At 40.8% G+C, this 26,640-nt stretch overlaps 1 protein-coding gene across 4 annotated transcripts in view; it reads left to right on the forward strand.

Moving 5' to 3' along the window:
• Window positions 1-26,640, forward strand: part of LOC109891858 (myotubularin-related protein 4-like) — a 143,105-nt gene that overhangs the window by 79,466 nt on the left and 36,999 nt on the right. For 3 of the 4 annotated variants that reach the window (XM_031827014.1, XM_031827011.1, XM_031827013.1), the window contains one exon: window positions 25,029-25,145. In XM_031827014.1, coding sequence (XP_031682874.1) covers window positions 25,029-25,145 — 117 coding nt within the window. Of the gene's footprint in view, window positions 1-89; window positions 486-25,028; window positions 25,146-26,640 lie in introns of those variants that run through there. The other variant, XM_031827015.1, reaches the window with a different exon arrangement.

Raw genomic sequence — 26,640 nt, forward strand, 5'->3', positions numbered from 1 at the left:
ACTATGCTATTTTGTTTGTTTTTTTCGTGTTGTTTGTAACTTATTATTTGACTTATTTTGTACATAATGTTGCTGCTACCGTCTCCTATGACAGAAAAGAGCTTCTGAACAGCGATTACTCACCTCGAACCGGACAAAGATTTTTTTTTACGAGTCCGACGCAAAGGATACACTGCTTTCTCCAGACCAGGCCCAAATCCCCGTCATTTGCGTGAAGAAAAGACTGAGAAAGAGGGGGTGGAGGTCGGGCTGCCATCCGAGAATTCGTAGACGAGTGAGTAAACCTCCACTACCATCCGTACTATTGGCCAACGTGTAATCATTGGAAAATAAAATGGATGATCTACGATTAAGACTATCCTACCAACAGGACATTTAAAACTGTAATATCTTATGTTTCACAGAGACGTGGCTGAACGACGACATGGATACTAAAGAGCTGGCTGGATATTCTGTGCGTCGGCAGGACAGAGAAGCTATGTCTGGTAAGACGAGGGGCCGGGGTGTGTGTCTATTTTGTAAATAACAGCTGGGGTGCGACTTCTAATATTTAAGGTCTCGAGGTATTGCTCATCTGATGTAGAGTACCCCATGATAAGCTGTAGACCACACTATCTACGAAGAGAGTTCTCATCTATATTATTCGTAGCCGTCTATTTATCACCACAAACCGATGCTGGCACTAAGACCGCACTCAACGAGCTGTATAAGGCCATAAGCAAATTAGAAAATGCTTACCCAGAAGCGGTGCTCCTTGTGGCCGAGGACTTTAATGCAGGCAAACTTAAATACATTTGACCAAGTTTCTACCAGCATGTCACATTTGCAACCAGAGGGGAAAAAAACTGTAGACCACCTTTACTCCACACACAGAGATACAAAGCTCTCCCTCGCCCTCCATTTGGCAAATCTGACCATTATTCTATCCACCTGATTCCGGCTTACAAGCCAAAACTCAAGCAGGAAGTACCAGTGACTCAATATGGATGTGGTCATATAACGCGGATGCTACGCTACAGGACTGTTTTGCTGTTTAGCACAGACTGGAATATGTTCCGGAATTCATCCAATGGCATTGAGGATTATACCATCTCAGCATCATCAATAAGTGCATCGATGACATCGTCCCCATAGTGACTGCACATACATATCCCAACCAGAAGCCATGGATTATAGGGAACATCCGCACCGATAGAGTTGCCGCTATCAAGGAGCAGGACACTAATCCGGACGCTTATAAGAAATTCCGCTACGCCCTCAGACAATCACACAGGCAAGGTGTCAATACAGTTCTAAGATTGACACTCGTCGGATGTGGCAGGGTTTGAAAACTATTACGGACTACAAAGGTAAACCCAGCCACGAGCTGCCCAGTGACGCAAGCCTACCAGACGAGCTAAATGCCTTTTATGCTTGCTTCGAGGCAAGCACCACTGAAGCATGCATGAGAGCACCAGCCATTCCGGACGACTGTGTGATAACGCTCTCGGTAGCCGATGTGTGCAAGACCTATAAAAAGATCAACATTCACAAAGCCTCTGGGTCATTTTCAACCTCTCCCTACCGAATCTTTAATAACTACATGTTTCAAACAGACCATCATAGTCCCTGTGCCCAAGAAAACAAAGGTAACCTGCCTAAACGACTATCGCCCCATTACACTCACGTCGGTAGCCATTGAAGTGCTTTGAAAGGCTGGCCATGGCTCACATCAACACCATCATCCCGGGAACCCTAGACCCACTCCAATTCGCATACCGCCCCAATAGATACACAGATGACGCAATCTCAATCGCACTCCACACTGCCCTTTCCCACCTAGACAAAAGGAACACCTATGTGAGAATGTTGGTCATTGACTACAGCTCAGCATTCAACACCATTGTGCCCACGAAGCTTATCACTAAGCTAAGGACCCTGGGACTAAACACCTCCCTTTGCAACACATTCCCCCTAAGGAGACTGAAAAGATTTGGCATGGGTCCCCAGATCCTCAAAGTTCTACAGCTGCACCATCGAGAGCATCGTGACCGGTTGCATCACCGCCTGGTATGGCAACTGCTTGGCATCTGACCGTAAGGCGCTACAGAGGGTAGAGTGTACGGCCCAGGTCATCACTGGTGCCAAACTTCCTACCATCCAGAACCGATATACTAGACGGTGTCAGACCAAGAACCAAAAAACGGTCAAAGACTTCAGTCACCCAAGTCATATGTTCTCTCTACTACTGCACGGCAAGCAGGTCCAGAGCGCGAACTCTAGGGCCAAAGGACTTGTAAGTAAACATTTCACTCTAAGGTCTACTCCTGTTGTATTTGGAGAATATTTTGAGAAAACCCGAAATTGCTCATCACCCGTCGAACACCATCCCTACCATGAAGCATGGTGGCAGCATCTTGCTATGGGGATGCTTTTCAGCGGCAGGGACTGAGACACTGGTAAGGATAGAGGGAACAATGAATGGAGTCAAATCCTTGATGAGAACCTTTTTCAGAGTGCAATTGACCTTAGACTGGTGGCAAAGATTTACGTTCCAACAGCCAAAGCAATGCTGGAATGGCTTCAGAACAAGAATGGGAAAGGCCTTGAGTGGCCCAGCCAAAGCTAAGACCTGAAACCCTTTGAAAATCTGTGGAAAGACTTGAAGAATGCTGTTCACCTCCGCTCCCCATCTAACTCAACAGAGCTTGAGAAAATCTGCAAGGGAGAATGGGAGAAAATCCCCAAATCTAGATGTGCAAAGCTAATACAGACACACAAGATGACTCAAAACTGTAATCGCTGCCAAAGTTGCTTCTACAAAGTATTGACTCAGGGGTGTGAATACGTATGTAAATGAGATTTCTGTATTTTATTTTCAATACATTTGCAAAAACATGTTTCCACTTTGCATTATGGGGTATTGTGTGTAGTTGAATTCAAGCTGTAACACATCCAAATGTGGAATAAGTCAAGGGGTAATACGTTCTGAAGACACTGTAAATGGATCTAACCTCACCCTCACCCTCACTGTAAATGGATCTAACCTCACCCAAGAGCAGTGATGCACAGTTACCTGCAGGCCTCTCCTCAATCAAGAGAAAGGCTTTAGAACTCTGTCAATTAGACTGGGTGTGGATTAGGCTAGGCTTAGATGGCCATGGCTGGGTCTGGCTGGGGGGTGGAGAGAGAAGGCTAATAGTGGAAGAGTCTGCCATTGTTAAGGTTATATTGCAGGAGAAGCTGTACGGACTCAACATATAATCTAACAAGGAGTAGAGGACAGGGTAGGGGAGAGGAGGCTTAGGAGACTGGGCATGAAAATATATTGTTGTTATCCATCCTGGTCCTGCGAACCTTAAATAGATACAAGTTAATTGGATAATTAGATCCAGCCTCCCTTTCTTTTTCTAGAATGTCAAGTTTATTCATTAATAATTTTAAAATGTAGAATTGTATGTATTCACAATCAGATAAGGCCTAAACTTCCACTGTGTCATGAAACACAAAACACAAATGACCCGTTTGGAACAGTAGAAGTGGAAAAGGTTTTAATTCCAGTTAAATTGAGTTGAAATGTTTTGTTCAAGTTCTCATCTGAAGATGTATGATGAAACAGTCAAATTAATTTGAGAAAAAGCTGTCGTCTTTAGTGCAGTGTTCATGTTATCTCGACCAGTTTGCTCCATACTGATTAATATCTTAGCAGTCATCGATAGATGGGCCCTGTTGTTCAAGGCCTCTGAGCAAGAAGTTGCTTTATCCAAGCAGGGCGGAAATGATTATAACCTATTTATTTTTCTAATATATTTGACGACAAGTAACTTATTTTCTACAGTCTGTGATTAACCAAAACGTGAGATCCATATGGACATTTTGAAACAGGTTTTATGGGTCCTAGTGGGCTGGTGATTTCCTAGCGAGCACCTCGGGAGTCATTTACCACTGGAACTCCTTCCCGAACAGACATTTTACTTAGATGCTTCATTTTGCTCACCAATGTAATCAATGCAATCAAGAGACTCCACAACGTTTTAAATTGTCAAAAACATTTTTTTTTAACCTTTATTTAAATAGGCAAGTCAGTTAAGAATAAATTATTATTTTCAATGATGGCCTAGGAACAGTGGGTTAACTGCCTTGTTCAGGGGCAGAACTACAGATTTTTACCTTGTCAGCTCCGGGATTTTATCTTGCAACCTTTCGGTGACAAGTCCAACGCTCTGACCACTAGGCTACCTGCCGCCCCAAAACATTTTCAAGATAGGCCAGTTACACTCAGTCCATTGTACACACATTTGAGCAATTGTGTTATTGTTGTGTACCACCTTTTCTCTGTCGCACTGGTTAGTCAGAAGGCCTGGATAGTTTTTTCACTGTTTGACTTTAATTTCCCCAGATGCTCCCTCTTTTTGGTACAGTTTTTTTTATTTATCTGTTATTTTACCAGGTAAGTTGACTGAGAACATGTTCTCATTTGCAGCAACAACCTAGGGAATAGTTACAGGGGAGAGGAGGGGGATTAATGTGCCAATTGTAAACTGGGGATTATTATGTGAGCATGATGGTTTGGGAATTTAGCCAGGACACTGGGGTTAACACCCCTACGATAAGTGCCATGGGATCTTTAATGACCTCAGAGAGTCAGGACACCCGTTTAACGTCCCATCAGAAAGACGGCACCCTACACAGGGCAGTGTCCCCAATCACTGCCCTGGGGCATTGGGATATTTTTTTAGACCATCAGTATTTTGTGATTGTCTCCTGTTTCACCTTGTAATTATATGCCCTCTTTCTTTGGCCATTACTGCTTTATAGCTTCATGTAGTGGCGTAGAATGAAACGATCACTCATGTATCATGTTGTAACACGCTGCATTACTGACTGTCATAAAAAGCATGATACTGTAGGATTGAAGTGTTCTATCTATTCTATCATATCTCCATATGGACCTGACGATTCAGAATGGTGGACCCAGGCTGTGTTGTGAATTGTAGAGGCCTCAGCCCTGACCAGAAGCAACCCATACCCCCTAGGCACTTGTGGAGGTCTGAGAGGATTGGAAAGGTGTGAGCAATATGTAGTAGAGAACTGGAGAGTACTCAGTATATTAACTGGTCAAGGATGTGTATGTTACTTTTTAAATGTAATCCGTTGCTAGTTAACTGTTCAAAATTGTCATCAGTAACGTAACTATTACCCAGACGCAGTAACGTAATCTCATTACTTTGATCTTTTTTTGATTATTTTCCCCTTAAGAGGCATTAGAAGAAGACAAATAGAATCCATCAAACGCATTTGGTGTGTCATCATAGTGGACTCTTAATACTTGCGCCTTTTTTAAGTGGTGAATTGAATGTCATTGAGAAAACAGAAAGGTGTCATTTATTTTACTAGGCAAGTCAGTTAAGAACAAATTCTTATTTTCAATGACAGCCTAGGAACAGTGGGTTAAGTGCCTGTTCAGGGGCAGAACGACAGATTTGTACCTTGTCAGCTCGGGGATTCGAACTTGCAACCTTTCGGTTACTAGTCCAACGCTCTAACCACTAGGCTACCCTGCCGCCCTGTCATAATGTATTTTTTTCAGCAAACATCCTATCTATAATCTGATTACAATATTTTTGCTGGTAACGTAACCGATGACTGTTTTTCTTCTTTTTTTTTTACAGTGCCTTCAGAAATTATTCACACCCCTTGACTTTTTCACTGCCACTGACCTACACACGATACCCCTTAATGTCAAAGTGGAATTCTGTTTTTCACATTTTTTTCATATTAATTAAAAATGTAAATGTCTCAAGTCAATAAGTATTCAACCCCTTTTTATGGCAAGTTTAATTAAGTTCAGGACCAAAAACGTGCTTAACAAGTCACATAATAAGTTGCAGGGACTCACTTTGTGTGCAATTACAGTGTTTAACATGATTTTTGAATGACTCATCTCTGTACCCCACACATACAATTATCTGTAAGGTCACTCAGTCGAGCAGTGAATTTCAGACACAGATTCAACCACAAAGAACCAGGGAGTTTCTCCAATGCCTTGCAAATAAGGGCACCTAAAGCAGACATAGAATATCCTTTTGAGCATAGTGAAGTTATTAATTACACTTTTGATGGTGTATCAATAAACCATCACCACCAAGATAAAGGTGTCCTTCTAACTCAGTTGCCAGAGGGGAAGGAAACTGCTCAGGGATTTCACCATGAGTCATGGTGACTTTAAAAGAGTTACATAGTTAAGTGCCTGTTCAGGGGCAGAAGAATAGGATAGGAGAAAACTGAGGCTGAATCAACAACATTGTAGTTACTTCACAATACTAACCTAATTTACAGAGTGAAAAGAAGTAAGCCTGTACAGCATAAAAATCCTGTTTGCAACAAGGCACTAAAGTAATACTGCAAAATATGTGGCAAAGCAATTCACTTTTGTCCTGAATATAAGTACCACTCTCCATATTTCCAAGCATAGTGGTGGATATATCATGTTATGGGTATGATTGTAATCACTTAAGGACTGGGGAGTTTTTCAGGATAAAAAAGAAACAGAATGGAGCTAACCGCAAGCAAGATCTTAAGGGAAAACCTGGTTCAGTCTGTTTTCCACCAGACACTGGGAGATGAATTTACCATAACGTAGAATACAAAGCCAAATGTACACTCGAGTTGCTTACCAAGAAGACGGTGAATGTTCCTGAGTGGCTGAGTTAAAGTTTTGACTTAAATCTGCTTGAAAATCTATGGCAAGACCTGAAAATGGTTTTCTAGCAATGATCAACAACCAATTTGACAGAGCTTGAAGAATTTTTAAATGAATATTGAGCAAATGTTGCACAATCCAGGCATGGAAAGCGCTTAGATTTACCCAGAAATATACTTATCTAATCAATTGTAATCCCTCTTTGTAACACAACAAAATCTGGAATAAGTCAAGGGGTATGAATACTTTCTGAAGGCACTCTAACTGATTGCATGTAATCAGTTACTCTCCAACCCTGTGAATGGTGCATTGTAAAGACCTCTGCACACTACAAATGGGGTACAATTTGGGATGCAGGCTTGCAGTGTGGTTAAAGGAAGTCTCCAGGCTCTCCTCTGTCCTGCTGACTCTGATCCTGTATGTCAGCACAGGCCTCCCTTTTTGGAGAAGCACCCCATCTCTTCGGTATGGCATTACCTCCAGAACTGCTGAAATTTACTAGGAGCTACACTGCTACAAGGAGTGACAGGGCTATTCAATTCTGGTCCTGGAGGGCCAAAACATTTCAGTTTTTTTCTTTCTACCTCGAAGCTAATTTCACTGAATTAGTCCCTTATTAGAAGGAGAGGATGAACATCAGAAGTGTTTCAGCCCTCCAGGACCGGAATTGAATACAAGCCCTGCGTGTAGCTTCTAATAAACAAAGAGTGTCGGGCTACACAATGGATAGTGATACTCCTACTGCTCGGTGGTTCTGTGGGTCTGTCCAACTGCTTTGTGGTTGGTTGAGAACATGGGTGTGTGCCCATGTCATACAGACATTTGGGCTGGCTAAATAAAGTGCTGTGTCTGTCTTATTTGTTTCCCCACAGCTGTCACACAAGAGGATCATCATAGACATTTTGTTTCATTCAAGTCACCCTCCCTCCTTTAGGCATCCATTTAGTCACTCTCTCTCTTCCTTATCCCTCCCATCTGTTACCATCGCCACTCTCTTGCTCTCTCTCGCTTGCTCTCTCTTTCATGCGCTCTCCATCCCTCTCTCTCTGTTTCACAGTCATTCGCATTGTACAATTTAATTGTACAATTTAATTGTACAATTTAATCTCCCCGTATATAAAAAACACAAAAGGCTTGAACGCAAGATTGTCATTTTTATAACTCACACGGTGAAGAACGTAGCCTGTAGCCTACTGGGTTTCCCAGACCTTTTCCAATTCGGCACATAGAAATTAGAGGTCAAAAAGAATGGCACCGATTGGCTTATAGGTGGTGCTGTTATAAGAAGTTTCACTTAAATCATCATGTCCGCCGCCCTATTTGACCTACAGACATGAACATTTGTATGTCAGTCTTTCTTCCTGCTGAACAAATTTGCCTGAAGGACCCATAAGGTTGACAGAATAGATGATTGATAAATAAGGAAATCTGATTGTATGTGTCCATGTCAATCCTTTTTAAATCCACTTCTCAATGGCCTATCAACTTGAAACGTGTTAGGGTCATCAGACATTACCATAATGAACCATGTTAAGTTTGGCATTGATATCTTAAAAAATAAGGACACTATTAACAATTCACGTTTTGACTGTAACGCTAATGCTTAAAGGTCCTGAACAGTGAAAATCATGTTTCTCATGAAATCGAATGATATTTGGATGACACCAGTTCAAAGTAGGGTACCTCAAGTATAACAAATTTCTATAGCTGGTACATTGATAAAGTTTGATAATAAAGTTGTGTGTTCCTTCCCCCTGTGTCAAACACTTGGATTCAGGGGGCAGGCATTACCAAGGATTACACACTTATCATATTTACTTATTTAAATATGTACCACCTTAAAACTGTCATCCCATGCTCCTACACCTTACTTTAGCTTTATTTACAAACCGTAAGATAGCTACTAGGAGAACGTTGGACCAAAGATATTGGTAACCATTCATCTGTGGTGTGACTGATAGCTAGCAAGCTACTTACCAGCATGCAAAAGCACTCTGTGTTGTGGCTGGGTATCATAGTGTAAATTTAACATTACACAATTTTCCGAAGAATGAAGACAGCAGTGGCTGCTATTTATTTTGGTGGACAGGCTGCACCGAAAATTACAATCATGTTACGCTTCTGCAGTGCACATTCCGTGCCAAGTTGCTTTATTGGGGAGAACATTCGATGGGTCTTGTTAGGAAGCTAATCTGGAAGACGCCATCATTAACAGTGTATGTAAGTATCAGTGTTTGATGAGTCTGACACAGTAGCCAACAGTTTGGGGTAATCGGGGGGCTAAAGTTAGGTAATGCAACTGTGGCTGCTTTGACGGTAAATGTTCTGTAACACCTGATAGTCACTATATGTTTTTTGTTCTTCCATCCCTAAGCCCCCTACATTGAGTCTGAGAACTTCCAGCACACAGCTGAAACGAAGGAATGTTGTCCACAAAAGGAGATGTGGTGTGTGTATAGTATTTGTCATTTACCCCTGAAAATCATATTTTACCATTCCATTGTGTGGGTTGTTGTCTTACAGTTAATGTAGCTTGTGTCATTGGGGCTCATCATGATGATTCGGGGGTGGGGTGTAATTTTTTCCCTTTCCATCTCCTTTTGTCTTTCCACTATTATCAAGCAGTAATGATACACATTTTAGAAAATGCAACCTTTATCTGCACAGCTTCCCAGGCAACCATCACAGCAGGGATGCTGTGATACAAAATCAACTTTAAGTCATAGTTATTCATTTAAAATCTGCATCAATTGAGCATTTCAGGCACAGAAACATTTCCAAATACAAACATTGAAAAGTTTCACAAAAGTGCACGACCAAAGTTCACAAATTTCAAATTGAGTACTTCCAAAATACCAGAAAGCACATTGTAGAATGAGTAGATCACCTCATCAACAAATGGATAGCATCATGACAAATAAAAGGAAAATCACTCCCCATTTAACAAACATGTCCCTTTTCAGAAACATTACAGGCTGCGTAGACTGGCTCCTGGATCTCCTCTTCAACATGGTCACCCTTGATCCAGCGCCGTATGTGGGGAAGCTGTGCAAGCTGTCCATCCCAGTGTGAGAGGCCTGACAAAGAGCGGGCCATAGCTAGGCCATGCTTGATTGAAGCAGGTCCTCCTGTTCTCTCGCTGTCCTCCACATGAATTTCTGTAGTTGGTTGCATTTCCTAAAGCCTAAGTAATTCACTGTTACGTGATACAGTATATCACATTCTGTTTCATTGTATTGTTTTTTTCAAGCGTTTGGATAGGAGATGAGTGTTACAAATTGTACGAATCAATGGGTCCTGCATACTGTAGGGTGGCTGGGTTTCTATATTAGGCTTATGGCTCAAATTTTTTATTTTTTATTATGTCAAATGGTGTCTCACAATTATTTCTCACCTTTATTTTTTCATAAGTGTTCATGTTGATCAATATTTTGGCTAAGCTGGCCTTTAGCAAATGATCAAATAAATGTCTGCTCAATGCATACAACTCTGAACATATTGTCATGTATAATGCAGAGGGAACCAATCAATTGTCCAGTACAGTTATTGTATGCTGTTTTCACATACCTTCTCTTATGTCTAAGCTTCTAAGGTGACTCAGACTTCATGTGAAGTATATCAGTGAACTGTATTCTGTAATTATACTGTACAAAAATATTAATGCAGCATGCTACAATTTCAACGATTTTACTGAATTACAGTTCATATAAGGAAATCAGTTCATATAAATAAATAAATTAGACCCTAATCTATGGTTTTCACATGACTGGGCAGCCATGGGTGGGCCTGGGAGGGCATAGGCCCACCCACTGGGGAGCCAGGCCGAGCCAATCAGAATGAGTTTTTCCCCATAAAAGGGCTTTACAGAAGGAAATACTCCTCAGATTCATCAGCTGTCGGAGTGGCTTGTCTCAGACAATCCCGCAGGGATTACAAAGAAATAGGAGGAAACTGACTTTAGTTTCTACTCATGTGATCAATTTGGATATAAAAATAGGGTGAAGGTCTAAGCAATGCGGATACCCATAAAGATGGGCAAGCCTATGTGAACAGATGCCTAATATCGTTCACAAGTTAGTAGCTTAGCAACATAGCTAGCTTTTTTGGACAAAATTTGCTAACTTATGGAGGTCCTGGGCTGGTGTGGTTACATGTGGTCTGTGGTTGTTGAGGCCAGTTGGACGTACTGCCAAATTCTCTAAAACAACATTGGAGGCAGCTTATGGTAGAGAAATTAACATGACATTTTCTTGCAACAGCTCTAGTGGACATTCTTGCAGTCAGCATGCCAATTGCACGCTCCCTCAAAACTTGAGACATATGTAGCATTGTGTTGTGTGACAAAACTGCACATTTTAGAGTGGCCTTTTTATTGTCCCCGGCACAAGGTACCTGTGTAACGATCGTGCTGTTTAATAAGTTTCTTGATATGCCACATCTGTCAGGTGGATGGATTATCTTGGCAAAGGAGAAATGCCCACTAACAGGGATGTACAAAATGAGATAAATAAGCTTTTTGTGAATATAGAACATTTCTGGGATCTTTTGTTTAAGCTCATGAAACATGGAACCAACAATTTACATGTTGTGTTTATATTTTTGTTCTGTATAGTTACAAAACAATAGAAATGCAATTGTGTATTGCTGCTGTTTGTCTGATATCCAACAGACCAATTGTTGACCATGAGAGCATTTTGCAGAGAAAATGGGTTGAGGCTTCCTATTTAGGCTCGGAATGACATTTGGTCCGTTGTTTACCTTTTTACCTGGCAATGACCACAAGGGCATTTCAAAGAGCTGTCAGTCAAGGTGAGCTCATGAGTATAAGCTTCCCCCCACTCTGCATCTTCTCTCAGGCTTCTTGGTAGTTTGAGATGAGAGAAGGTACAATTTCTTCAATTCTGAGTTTTTTGATAGCGTCAACATATTCTGGGTGATGTTTTGATCATTGAAAGGCAATTTTTACTTGGGAAATAGGATAACTGTGGGAACCCTTTTGAAAATAATAATATAATATATTATTCTTATGGACTAAAAGTCAGACTCATTCCACATTTGGTCTTTGGACTCATCACAATAGTCCCTAAAGAGAGAGAAAATAATGTTGATGCATTCAAAGGTGTCCACACTATACAGTTGAAGTCGGAAGTTTACACACACTTAGGTTGGAGTCATTAAAACTCGTTTTTTAACCACTCCACAAATTTCTTGTTAACAAACTATAGTTTTGTCAAATCAGTTAGGACATCTACTTTGTGCATGACACAAGGAATTTCTCCTACAATTGTTTACAGACGGATTATTTCACTTATAATTCAATGTATCACGATTCCAGTGGGTCAGAAGTTAACATACACTAATTTGACTGTGCCTTTAAACAGCTTGGAAAATTCCATAAAATGAGATCATGGCTTTAGAAGCTTCTGATAGGCTAATTTACATAATTTGAGTCAATTAGAGTTGTACCTGTGGATTTATTTCAAGGCCTATCTTCAAACTCAGTGCCTCTTTGCTTAACATCATGGGAAAATCAAAAGAAATCATCCAAGACCTCAGAAAAAAATTGTAGACCTCCACAAGTCTGGTTCATCCTTGGGAGCAATTTCCAAACACCTGAAGGTACCTCGTTCATCTGTACAAACAATAGTACGCAAGTATAAACACCGTGGGACAACGCAGCCGTCATACTGCTCAGGAAGGAGACGCTTTCTGTCTCCGAGAGATGAACGTATTTTGGTGCGAAAAGTGCAAATCATTCCCAGAACAACAGCAAAGGACCTTGTGAAGATGCTGGAGGAAACAGGTACAAAAGTATTTATATCCACAGTAAAACTAATCCTATATCGACATAACCTGAAAGGCCGCTCAGCAAGGAAGAAGTCACTGCTCCAAAACCACCATAAAAAGAAGCCAGACTGTGCTTTGCAACTGCACACGGGGACAAAGATCGTACTTTTTGGAGAAATGTCCTTCTGGTCTGATGAAACAAAGATAGAACTGTTTGATGATAATGACCATTGTTATGTTTGGAGGAAAAAGTGGGAGGCTTGCAAGCTGAAGAACACCATCCCAACTGTGAAGCACGGAGTGGCAGCATCATGTTGTGGGGGTGCTTTGCTGCAGGACGGACTGGTGCACTTCACAAAATAGATGGCATCATGAGGAAAGAAAATGATGTGGATATATTGAAGCAACATCTCAAGACATCAGTCAGGAAGTTAATGCTTGGTCGCAAATAGGTCTTCCAAATGGACAATGACCCCAAGAATACTTCCAAAGTTGTGGTAAAATGGCTTAAGGACAACAAAGTCAAGGTATTGTAGTGGCCATCACAAAGCCCTGACCTCAATCCTATAGAAAATGTCTGGGCAGAACAGAATAAGCGTGTGCAAGCAAGGAGGCCTTCAAACCTGATTCAGGTACACCAACTCTGTCAGGAGTAATGGGCCAAAATTCACCCAACTTATTGTGGTTAGCTTGTGGAAGGCTACCCAAAACGTTTGACCCAAGTTAAACCATTTAAAGACAATGCTACCAAATACTAATTGAGTGTATGTAAACTTCTGACCCACTGTGAATGTAATGAAAGAAATACAAACTGAAATAAATAATTCTCTCTACTATTATTCTGACATTTCACATTCTTAAAATAAAGTGGTGATCCTAACTGACCTAAGACAGGGAATTTGTACTAGGATTAAATGTCAAGAATTGTCAAGCTGAGTTTAAATGTATTTGGCTTAGGTGTATGTAAACTTCCAACTTCACCTGTACCAATGTAGCATGTTCTTAGCGTGGAAGAGACACAACTACCGGTGCTTGCACATGCGCAGAACAAATACACAGATGGAACTAGATTTTAAGCTGTTTACATGTTCTAATCATTTGAAAGATTTCTCTGAAAATCAGGTTGTACCAAAGGCAACGTTCAGATACAGTATTGTTCACTATGAAAAAAACTACACTAAGTGTACAAAACATAAGGAACACCTGCTCTTTCCATGACATAGACTGACTAGGTGAAAGCTATGATCTCTTATTGATGTCATGTCTATTTAAATCAGTGTAGATGAAGGGGAGGAGACAGGTTATAGGATGATTTTTAAGCCGTGAGACATGGATTGTGTATGTGTGTTATTCAGAGGGGTGAATGGGCAAGACAAAGATTGAAGTGCCTTGGAACAGATTATGGTAGTAGGTGCCAGGCGCACCGGGTTGAGTGTCAATAACTGCAACACTGCAGGGTTTTTCACGCTCGACAGTTTCCCGTCTGTTTCAAAAATGGTCCACCCACAAAGGACACCCAGCCAACTTGACACTACTGTGGGAAGCATTGGAGTCGATATGGGCCAGCATCCCTGTGGAATGCTTCCGACACCTTGTAGAGGCCATGCCCTGACAAAGTGAGGCTGTTCTGAGGGCAAAAGGGGGTGCAAAACTCAATATTAGGAAGGTGTTCCTAATGCTTTGTACACTCCGTGTATAATTACCTCGAAAGAAGTGCACATAGCAATTAGCATAAATAGCACAATTTACTTAACATGATAAAAGTTAGCATTGGCCCGCTAAAGATGCGCTAATACAGCAGCTTCATTTGTCATCCACAAACGCATTCAATCAGTCTCAAGACGAGAACAATGAATTTTCAGCTTTTCTCTTCAGATATATCTATGTTTAGCTCATTATTTCTAGCTTTATATCAGTTTTTTGACCTTCACGGACAATAGAAAATCTGTCATAAAAGTCTCTCTACAATGCTTACTCAACATTGCATTCAATTGAGTTGTCAAAGGCAGGACCTAACTGATTTGCGCACTTCTGCTACAAGGATATATATATATATATATATACAAGGATATACAGTGCCTTGCGAAAGTATTCGGCCCCCTTGAACTTTGCGACCTTTTGCCACATTTCAGGCTTCAAACATAAAGATATAAAACTGTATTTTTTTGTGAAGAATCAACAACAAGTGGGACACAATCATGAAGTGGAACGACATTTATTGGATATTTCAAACTCTTTTAACAAATCAAAAACTGAAAAATTGGGCGTGCAAAATTATTCAGCCCCCTTAAGTTAATACTTTGTAGCGCCACCTTTTTCTGCGATTACAGCTGTAAGTCGCTTGGGGTATGTCTCTATCAGTTTTGCACATCGAGAGACTGATTTTTTTCCCATTCCTCCTTGCAAAACAGCTCGAGCTCAGTGAGGTTGGATGGAGAGCATTTGTGAACAGCAGTTTTCAGTTCTTTCCACAGATTCTCGATTGGATTCAGGTCTGGACTTTGACTTGGCCATTCTAACACCTGGATATGTTTATTTTTGAACCATTCCATTGTAGATTTTGCTTTATGTTTTGGATCATTGTCTTGTTGGAAGTCAAATCTCCGTCCCAGTGATGAGCTGTGTTGCTTTTACTTTTACGTTTTGCATTGTTGCCAAAAAGTTCAATTTTGGTTTCATCTGACCAGAGCACCTTCTTCCACATGTTTGGTGTGTCTCCCAGGTGGCTTGTGGCAAACATTAAACAACACTTTTTATGGATATCTTTAAGAAATGGCTTTCTTCTTGCCACTCTTCCATAAAGGCCAGATTTGTGCAATATACGACTGATTGTTGTCCTATGGACAGAGTCTCCCACCTCAGCTGTAGATCTCTGCAGTTCATCCAGAGTGATCATGGGCCTCTTGGCTGCATCTCTGATCAGTCTTCTCCTTGTATGAGCTGAAAGTTTAGAGGGACGGCCAGGTCTTGGTAGATTTGCAGTGCTCTGATACTCCTTCCATTTCAATATTATCGCTTGCACAGTGCTCCTTGGGATGTTTAAAGCTTGGGAAATCTTTGTGTATCCAAATCCGGCTTTAAACTTCTTCACAACAGTATCTCGGACCTGCCTGGTGTGTTCCTTGTTCTTCATGATGCTCTCTGCGCTTTTAACGAACCTCTGAGACTATCACAGTGCAGGTGCATTTATACGGAGACTTGATTACACACAGGTGGATTGTATTTATCATCATTAGTCATTTAGGTCAACATTGGATCATTCAGAGATCCTCACTGAACTTCTGGAGAGAGTTTGCTGCACTGAAAGTAAAGGGGCTGAATAATTTTGCACGCCCAATTTTTCAGTTTTTGATTTGTTAAAAAAGTTTGAAATATCCAATAAATGTCGTTCCACTTACAGCTGTAATCGCAAGCGACTTACAGCTGTAATCGCAGAAAAAGGTGGCACTACAAAGTATTAACTTAAGGGGGCTGAATAATTTTGCACGCCCAATTTTTCAGTTTTTGATTTGTTAAAAGAGTTTGAAATATCCAATAAATGTCGTTCCACTTCATGATTGTGTCCCACTTGTTGTTGATTCTTCACAAAAAAATACAGTTTTATATCTTTATGTTTGAAGCCTGAAATGTGGCAAAAGGTCGCAAAGTTCAAGGGGGCCGAATACTTTCGCAAGGCACTGTATACATGCAGCTAACTAAAACATAATGGAAGAGGAAAGTGGAAGGGGGAAAAAGTAAGGAACATGTCTGTCGGCCCTGCATGAAAGAAAATTGTGATAAATAAAAAAGTATACCAGTTTCATTTAAGGACCAGAAAATTGACAGCCGTGTTATATAGATTGCAAAACAGTTTTCCATGGCACATGGTTTATGAACTGATACGCAAAACGACGCCGGATTCAAAACTTAGAATATTTCAATTTAAATTATTATACAGAAAACCTCCTTCCATCAAGAAGGGCATTGAAGATGAAACGTGGCTGGGTCTTTCAGCATGACAATGATCCGAAGGAGTGGCTTCGTAAGAAGTATTTCAAGGTCCTGGAGTGGCCTAGCCAGTCTCCAGATCTCAACCCCATAGAAAATCTTTGGAGGGAGTTGAAAGTCCGTGTTGCCCAGCAACAGCCCCAAAACATCACTGCTCTAGAGGATATCTGCATGGAGGAATGGGCCAAAATACCAGCAACAGTGTGTGAAAACCTTGTGAAGACTTACAGAAAACGTTTGACCTCTGTCATTGCCAACAAAGGGTATATAACAAAGTATTGAGATAAACTTTTGTTATTGACCAAATACTTATTTTCCAACATAATTTGCAAATAAATTCATTAAAAATCCTACAATGTGATTTTCTGGATTTTTTTTCTTATTTTGTCTGTCATAGTTGAAGTGTACCTATGATGAAAATTACAGGCCTCTCTCATCTTTTTAAGTGGGAGAACTTGCACAATTGGTGGCTGACTAAATACTTTTTTGCCCCACTGTATATTGTTTTTAACTCTTGTCCTTCCTCTACACGCAATCTCTCCCATATATTATTGATGTCCATCCGATTTGATTTCCATTTGCCATATCTTTCAAACTGTACTCTTTCAAAATCAGTTCCTAACCTATATACATTTTAGGGGCACAGTAAGTTTTACATTAGATATCTTGTTGTTATTAGTCCAAACCTTCAGCTTCATTCAACCCCTCCCATCTATCGCTTAACACAATCCATATTGGATTTCTATTTGCCATATATCTTTCGACTGTGCTGTGATGTTTCACAAAAGCTCTGCTATCTGCAGGTTTAAGCTCCCGGTAAATATTCCAATTCTTCAGCCATTTCTGGATGTGACCAAAAACAAGCTACATATGGACAGTACCAAAACAAATGATCTAATGATTCTGCCTCTTTGCAGCAACATCTGCAGAGCTGGGAATGTTGTATCCCCCATATAAATAACATTATGTTGGTTGCAAGACTTCTGTATAATAATTTAAATTGAAATATTCTAAGTTTTGAATCCGGCGTCGTTTTGCATATCAGTTCATGGAAGACTGTTTTGCAATCTATATAACACGGCGGTCAATTTTCTGGTCCTTAAATGAAACTGGTATACTTTTTTTATTTATCACAATTTTCTTTCATGCAGGGCCGACAGACAAGTTCCTTTTTTGCCACATTTCAGGCTTTTTTAATCAATTGGTATTAGAATACCAGAAGAAATAATACAACTCAAATATTTGAGTTTAACCACACTATTTGTTGTATTATTTCTTCTGTATTTTCTGGTGGATTAAATTGAAATTGATTCAAATGTATTAAACTTCACTAAACTCTTAAAAGACGATCAAAAAGGAGATGAATAAAAATGCAATTGCTAGCTTCATACTGTTACTATCTTTATACCTATTGACAAAAAAATATATAGAAAGGTGAGCATGACTTTATATTTCCTCACTGTGGGACACTGTGGGATTGTTTCCGAAGTTAGAGCTGATTTTGAGAAAACCTCAAGCCCAATTTTCAAAACAACATTACAATATAAAAATGAATTTAAGACTTTGTAATTTGGGAATTTCTTGAGGTGCTCTTAGTTGCTATTACAGTGCATTTGGAAAGTATTCAGACCCCTTGACTTTTTCCACATTTTGTTAACCTCTTTATCCTACCCCCTACTTTTTCGAACATTCTGTTAAAAATCGCGCAACATTTCAGCGCCCTGCTACTCATGCCAGGAATATAGTATATGCATATGATTAGTATGTGTGGATAGAAAACACTCAGACGTTTATAAAACTGGTTAAATCACGGCTGTGACTATAACAGAACGTGCGTTTCATCGAAAAGTGCAGGAAAATCTGATCACAGAAAATGGGAAAATATATCCATGCGCCACTTGAACCCATTGTTAAACGTGAACCACATTAAATGGGGCCAAGGTTGCAATTACCTACAGCTTCCACACGATGTCAACAGTCTTGTCATTTGCCTACGAATTGTTTCTTGGTCAAACGGACACGAGGCAGCACATTTCTTCCGGTCTCCGACCGGATATTTTGGTGGAGATTTACCCGGACATTATTTCCAGAAGTACAGCTATAGAATATACATCGCCTTGTGATCAATTTGATCGCTTATTAACGTTTACTAATACCTAAAGTTGCATTACAAAAGTATTTCGAAGTGTTTTGTGAAAGTTTATCGTCGATAAACGACGTTACGTTATAAAACGTTTTTTTTTTCCTTGATCACACAGTCTTCATAGATCGATATCTAGGCTATATGGACCGATTTCATAAAAAAAAAGACCCAATTGTGATGTTTATGGGACATCTAGGAGTGCCAACAAAGAAGATGGTCAAAGGTAATGAATGTTTTATATTTTATTTGTGCGTTTTGTGTAGCGCCGACTATGCTAATTATTTTTGTTTACGTCCCCTGCGGGTCTTTTGGGGTGTTACATGCTATCAGATAATAGCTTCTCATGCTTTCGCCGAAAAGCATTTTTAAAATCTGACTTGTTGCCTGGATTCACAACGAGTATAGCTTTAATTCAATACCCTGCATGTGTATTTTAATGAACGTTTGAGTTTTAATTTGCTATTAGCATTTAGCGTAGCGCATTTGCATTTCCAGATGTCTAGATGGGACGTCTGCGTCTCAGGTAGGAGCAGTTAAGTTACAGCCTTCTTCTAAAGTTGATTAAATTGTTTTAATACCCCATAATGACAAAGCAAAAAATATATTTTTATTTTTGCAAATGTATTAAAAATAAATAACTGAAATATCACATTTGCATAAGTATTCAGAACCTTTACTCACTACGTGTTGAAGCACCTTTGGCAGCAATTACATCTTTGAGCTTGGCACACCAGTATTTGGGGAGTTGCTCCCATTCTTCTCTGTAGATCCTCTCAAGCTCTATCAGGTTGGATGGGGAACGTCTCTGCATACTGTAGCCATTTTCAGAGACGTTCGATCGGGTTCAAGTCCGGGCTCTGGCTGGGCCACTCAAGGATATTCAGAGACTTGTCCCGAAGCTACTCCTGCGTTGCCTTGGCTGTGTGCTTAGGGTCGTTGTCCTGTTGAATGGTGAACCTTCACCCCCAGTCTGAGGTCCTGAGCGCTTGGGAACCTTCAGTGCTGCAGAAATTCTATGGTCCCCTTCCCCAGATCTGTGCCTCGACACAATCCTGTCTTGGAGCTTTACAGACAATTTCTTTGACCTCATGGCTTGGTTTTGCATTGACATGCACTGTCAACTGTGGGACGTTATATAGACAGGTGTGTGCCTTTCTAACTCATGTCCTATTAATTGAATTTACCACAGGTGAACTCCAATGAAGTTGTAGAAACATCTCAAGGATGATCAATCAAAACAGGATGCAACTGAGCCCAATTTGAGTCTCATAGCAAAGGGTTTAAATACTTAAAAAATCTTTGTCATTATGTAGAATGATAAGGACATGTTTTATTTAATCAATTTTAGAATAAGGCTGTAACAAGGGGTCTGAATACCTTCCAAATGCACTGTATATGCTTTTCTCGCATTCAGAAATAGGTGCTACCTACACTGACTTTAACTGGGTCTCACTGTAGGCGAATTACAGACATCTGCCAGTATAGCTAACCTCTGCCACAGTAGTATCACAGTGGTGCTTTACAATCGTCCATTTCACATACTGTATAGCTCTGCATTTCACCCTTTTCTCCTCCTCCGCTCCCCTCTCTGGAGTGCCCCTCCCTCTCCAGTTGCCTAAAACCGGAAGTCACGACTCACAAACCACCAAGTCATAAAATATTTGTCACTGCATGGTCTTTTTCCTCCCTCTATCCATCTCTCTCTCTTTCTCTAGGTCTCTCTTCCCTCTCTTTTTATATGTACTGCCTGAGGCAGGATAGAGGGAAAAACGTGACACAGTATCTTCTGCTGCACTAGCCGGCCGTCTATGAGTCATACAACTCTATTTGGAGCCGAGCAGAACCACAGAGCCAGTTTGATGCAGCTCAGAGAGAGACTGTACAGGATGTTAACTATGTATGACACTTTCAGCGGGATGTGTTAGTTCCCTGCCTTTCGACAGTGGAGTTGCAGTGGATTGCCTTCATCCACTCTTGCCTGGACAGTTAACGAGCGGTGCACATGATTTAGCCCCTGGAGGCTTCGTTAGTATTCTGATGATATTGTCTCTCCTTGTCATTTCAGTTTCTCATAATAGACAGTCAGACTCAGAGATTATGTTAGGAATATTACACCTCCCATAAAGAGAAGAACCATACCCATAGTTTTATCTGAAAAGCTCCTCCACTCATATTTAGCCCTACTACTGATGTTATCTGTGAGACCCCATCGACACTGCACCCCACCCTCTCTCCTGCACCTCTGCCAAGCCAAAGCTACCCAGGCACTTTCTTTTTGTGACAGATGAACAGCAACACAAACATTAGTAAGATATATGGGGCACAGGGCAGACTATGGGGCACTGGTCTGGGCTGGTTCAAGGAGCTGGCCTGGGAGGGACAATGATAAAAAACAAGTAAAGGTTATAATCTCCACCATGGAGGGAGAGTAGACTGATTCAACCAGACTGAATGCTGCCCTCACCATTCATTCAGTCTGGTGTTATCTGGGCCAGGCATCAGTGCCAGGTTCCATCCAGAGCCATCAGTAAAGCCTCACGGCCTCTATCGATTCGTGATGCTTCCATTTGGAAGCCTGCATGCTCCCTGTTTTTTAAAATAAGATTGTCCATTTCTTACATTTTCTGTGATCAAATGTAAAAAATAAAATAAAAAGCCTGACTCTCATCTCCCCTTGCTGTGATCCTTGTGCATTTTCTCTGATCATTCATTTCACCAGAGAGAAGTGAGTTTGAGTAGATAATGTTTTATTTTTTATACAGACATTCATTTTGTAGTACCCAGGCCCAATCGCATGCTCCTTTTAATGAGTTGTTTTCTCTAGGCTGTAACATTTCACATCTTACAGTAATCCTCTCTCCCCTGCCTGTCCTGTATGTTCATGCCCCAACAGGTCCTGCTCTTAGAGTGACTCAGTAAGTAGTGAGTGTGATGAGGCAATTATTATGAGGTATTATTGTGCCTAAGTGGTCACTAGGCAACAACTCTGTGCTGTGTCTTTCCAAAATAGAGATCTTCTAGATGTTGTCGTCTCTAGTGAATGCTCACAGCATAACAACAACCAAACCACTTTTTGCTGGCCAACAAGGGTCTGGTACACAACTTCAGTTTCAAGTTTTTGTCACATGGTGAAATGACTTTCTTGCTTGCTCTTTCACAACAGTGCAGTAATCAATATCAGTAGTACTATACAAAATAAATAAAGCAAAGTAGAACAAAAACACACGAGAAATAGAAATAAGAACAAAATAAAGTAAGCTACTGTATATACAGGGTCAGTTCCAGAGTCAGTGCCAATACCATATTTACAATGTGTAGGGATACTGGAGTTGGAGGGTTAGATATGTATATGGTTAAGGTGACTAGGTATCAGGCTATATGATAAACAGAGTAGCAGCGTATAATATGACTTTGTGGGTGTGTGTGCATAGTCAGTGCAAAAATAAATTAGAAGGGTCAATGCAAATAGTCTGTGTAACCATTTTGTTAGCTATTTAGCAGTCTCCTGGCTTGCTTCAGTACCGTTTGCTGTGCGGAAGCAGAGAGAACAGTCTATGGCTTGGGTGATTCGAGTCTAGAACAATTGCCTTCCTTTTATTTAACTTTTTTATTTTATTTTATTTTTTACCTTTATTTAACTTGGCAAGTCAGTTAAAGAACAAATGGCGGCCTACTCACCTTTCACACTGCCTGATATAGAGGTCCTGTATGGCAGGGAGCTCAGCCCCTGTGATGTACTGGGCTGTCTGCACCATCCTCTGTAGCGCCTTGCAATCAAGGGAGGTGCAGTTGTCATACCAGTTGTTATACCAGTGATGCAGCCAGTCAAGATGCTCTCAATGGTGAAACTGTAGAACATTTTGAGGATTTGAGGGCCCATGCAAAGTATTTTCAACCTCCTCAGGGGAAAGACGCGCTATCACACCTTCTTCACGGTGTAGATGGGGGAGTGTTCCACACTGCCAGGTCACTGACCACCCCCCTGTAGTAGGCTGTCTCATTGTCGCTGGTGTTCAGGCCTATCGCCGTCGTGTTGTCAGCATACTTGACGGTGTTGGAGTCATGCGTGGCCACACAGTCATGTTGAACAAGTGAGTACAGGAAGGGACTAAGCACACACCCCTGTGGGGCCCCCATGTTGACAGCCAGCCAGGAGGTGATGAGTATAAAGTAAAGATTGATGCCAGGAGACATGAGTGGAAGAGAAAAATCAAAGTAGGCCTTTCTACTCCGAGAGAGAGAAGTATAGGTTAGAGATGTTCTTCAATTTACCAAGCATACACACACAGAGTAATTATACATTATGCATTACAGACCTTTGTCATGGCACCAGCGAACAAGACTAGAGCTAAGTTCCAGGCAGAGGAAAATGATTTAGACATTATTTCATCCCGTTTAGACTTCACAGTAAAACATCAATTACTGCTAAGATGTTTCTCATCTGTTGCCACGCACCAGTCTAATGACAAGACGAACATGGGCATAATTTGTCTCTGTCAATATTACACTAAACAAAAATGTAAACGCAACACGGAACATTTTCAAAGATTTTACTGAGTTACAGTTCATTTAAGGAAATTGAAATAAATTAGGCCCTAATCTATGGATTTCACATGACTGGGCAGGGGTGCAGCCATGGCGAGCCAGGCCCAGGCAATGAGAAATAACTTTTCCCCACAAAAGAGCTTTATTGACAGAAATGCTCCTCAAACGATGTTTGAGGCGGCTTATGGCAGAAAATTAACACTAACAATTCTCTGGCAATAGCTCTGATGGAAATTCCTGCAATCTGCCAATTGCACACTCCCTCAAAACTTGAGACATCTGTGACATTGTTGTGTGACAAAACTGCACATTTTAGAGTGGCCTTTTATTGTCCCCAGCACAAGGTGCACCTGTGTAATGACCATGCTGTTTAATCAACTTCTTGATATGCCACACCAGTCAGGTGGATGGATTATTTTGGCAAAGGAGAAATGCTCACTAACAGGGATGTAAACACATTTGTGCACAAAATTTGAGAGAAATAAGCTTTTTGCGCTTATGGAAAATGTCTGGGATCTTTTATTTCAGCTCATGAAACATGGGATCAACATGTAACATGTTGAATTTATATTTTTGTTCAGTATAAATCATTTTCAGTAAAGTGCAATAAAATGTTGAATTAAGTTTGAACACAGTGATCATTAATGTTTGTTTGGCTGCATCTTGTTAATTGGCTTACTGTTTTAGACGACTTGAGGCATCATTTAGACTAGAGATTGCCATCATCAGTTCCCTCTATTTAGTCTTTATCTGTCTCCCTCCCTCCACCTGGTTGGGTTTTAAGCAGCTAAGATAAATGTGCTACTTCTGAGAGAGATGAAACGTGTTCTATTCTGTGATGGGAACCAATTATCTTAATGCATGGGTCTTCTCTATCCTTGTGTCCCAAATGGCACCCTATTGCCTACATAGTGCACTTGTTTTGACCAGAGCCCTATGGGTAATATGTTGCCATTTGGAATGCAGGCCTGGAGTCTGGGCTGAGGGACTAATGAAATGGGCATGTATCTGGAATGTTAGCTGGTTTGAGAGCCATCACAAACACAGTACCGTCAACCATGTACACACACACACACACCACACACACACAGTACATAGTACACAACCTCCCTGCCCGCCTGCCTGTCGGCCTGTTCACTCAGGCTCAAAGAACAGCCAACCTGCTCTGCTCTCTCAAATAGATCCTTTTATGCCATTAGTGCTAATGGGGACTGCCACAAAGCACATTTGTGAATGGATTCAAGAAGCTGGACATTTGGCGTTAGTTCCTACTTCACAGGTAGGGTAATAAATGTTTTTTTTGTCTTTCTTTTTAAAAGAAATGTCTTCTTGAACGTGAACTTTCATGTGCCTTAATAACAAACCTGTATGTGATCTGTAAATATGAATACAAATGTTAAATGACGAGCCATGTTGGTTAAGCCACAGAAAAAGTCGGCAACCTTTCCACTAGCCATGATTGGAGAAAGTAGTTATATTTCTATACGGTTTACCAAAACAGATCTCAACCACTAGCAGCGCAAGCACCTGGAGAACAAGCCAATCAGATTCCAACAACACTGACCAGGAGAACTAAAGGTCTTTTCACACTACTAGGTACACATTTAAGAGACCAGGTGTGATACAGGTGTGATAATCAGCAGGATAGTGTTGATTCTCCATTGGACCATGTACTCTGGTTTGATGTGTGACGGCTGCATTGCAAGTTTTACAGAGAACAGTGTGATTAATAGGAAGATAATGAAGTGAATATACTGTAAAAACTGCAAGACTTTAACTTTGTGACGTTTGTGTCGCTGATATCCAACGTCCTTATGGCAATGTTGATTAAGCGTTGTGGTTCATGTTGTCTTAACGTTGCGTTAACGTTTGTGTCCCCTCCAGGTGCCGTTCCCAGCTCTGCAGGGGGAAGGGGTGGAGTATCTAGGCCGAGCCGATGACACCATCATCGCCATCTCCAACTACAGGCTCCACATCAAGTTTAAGGACTCCATTATAAATGTAAGACATAATGAACACATGCGTATTTTACGATACGCTGGTATTGATCCACTGGGTTTTTATTTTACCTTCTATATCGGTATTTAAATATTTGGTTTGTACAAAGTGATACTTTGTGTGTAACTTCCATTTTTATAGTTTACTTCACTATTTGAGTCATCGCTCTCTCTTAACATGCTGCTTTCCACACAGAGATAGCCCCGCCCCCTGTCACTCAAGGTGGGCATTTGTTGTTCCTCGACCACGAGAAACTTGCCTTCACTTAATATAAATCCAGTAGTGTTTTATAATTACACTATTAGTTTGTGTTTCTTACATCTGCAACCAGCTAGTTTGTATTTTCTTAGCAAGTTGGGCCTAAATCCTGTTAGCTGCTAATGCTAATCACTAGTTAGCTGGCTAGCTAGCTAGCTAGCTAATGTACTGAGTCAGAACAAACATACAGTACCAGTCAAAAGTTTGAACACAGCTACTCATTCAAGGGTTTTTCTTTATTTTTACTATTTCCTATGTTGTAGAATAATAGTGAAGACATCAAAACTATGACATAACACATATGGAATCATGTAGTAACCAAAAAAGTGTTAAACAAATCCAAATATATTTAATATTTGAGATTCTTCAAAGTAGGCAACCTTTGCCTTGATGAAAGAATTGCACTCTCTAAACCAGCTTCACCTAGAATGCTTTCCCAACAGTCTTGAAGGAGTTCCCACATATGCTGAGTACTTGTTGGCTGCTTTTCCTTCACTCTGCAGTCCGACTTATCCCAAACCATCTCAATTGGATTGAGGTTGGGTGATTGTGGAGATCAGGTCATCTGATGCATGACTCCATCACTCTCCTTGGTCAAATAGCCCTTACACAGCCTGGACGTGTGTTGGGTCATTGTCCTGTTGAAAAACAAATAATAGTCCCACTAAGGGCGAACCAGGTGGGATGGCGTATCGCTGCAGAATGCTGTGGTAGCCATGCTAGTTAAGTGTGTTTTGAAAAATAAATACATTCTTGACAAGTGTCACCAGCAAAGCACCATCACACCTCCTCATCCGTGCTCCATGGCGGGAACTACACATGAGGAGATCATCCATTTGCCTACTCTGTGTCTCACAAAGACACTGGGGTTGAAACCAAAAATCTAAAATTTGGACAATAGTACAGATTTCCACTGGTCTAATGTCCGTTGCTCGTGTTTCTTGGCCCAAGCAAGTCTCTTCTTCTTTTTGGTGTCTTTTAGTAGTCGTGTCTGTGCAGCAATTTCACCATGAAGAACTGATTCACACAGTCTCCTCTGAACAGTTGATGTTGAGATGTGTCTGTTACTTGAACTCTGTGAAGCATTTATTTGGACTGCAATTTCTGAGGCTGGTAACTAATGAACGTATCCTCTGCAACAGAGGTAACTCTGGGTCTCCCTTTCCTGTGGCGGTCCTCATTGAGAGCCAGTTTCATCATAGCGCTTGACGTATTTTGCGACTGCACTTGAAGAAATGTT

This window comes from Oncorhynchus kisutch, linkage group LG6 (assembly GCF_002021735.2).
Source record: "Oncorhynchus kisutch isolate 150728-3 linkage group LG6, Okis_V2, whole genome shotgun sequence".
NCBI lineage: Eukaryota > Metazoa > Chordata > Actinopteri > Salmoniformes > Salmonidae > Oncorhynchus > Oncorhynchus kisutch.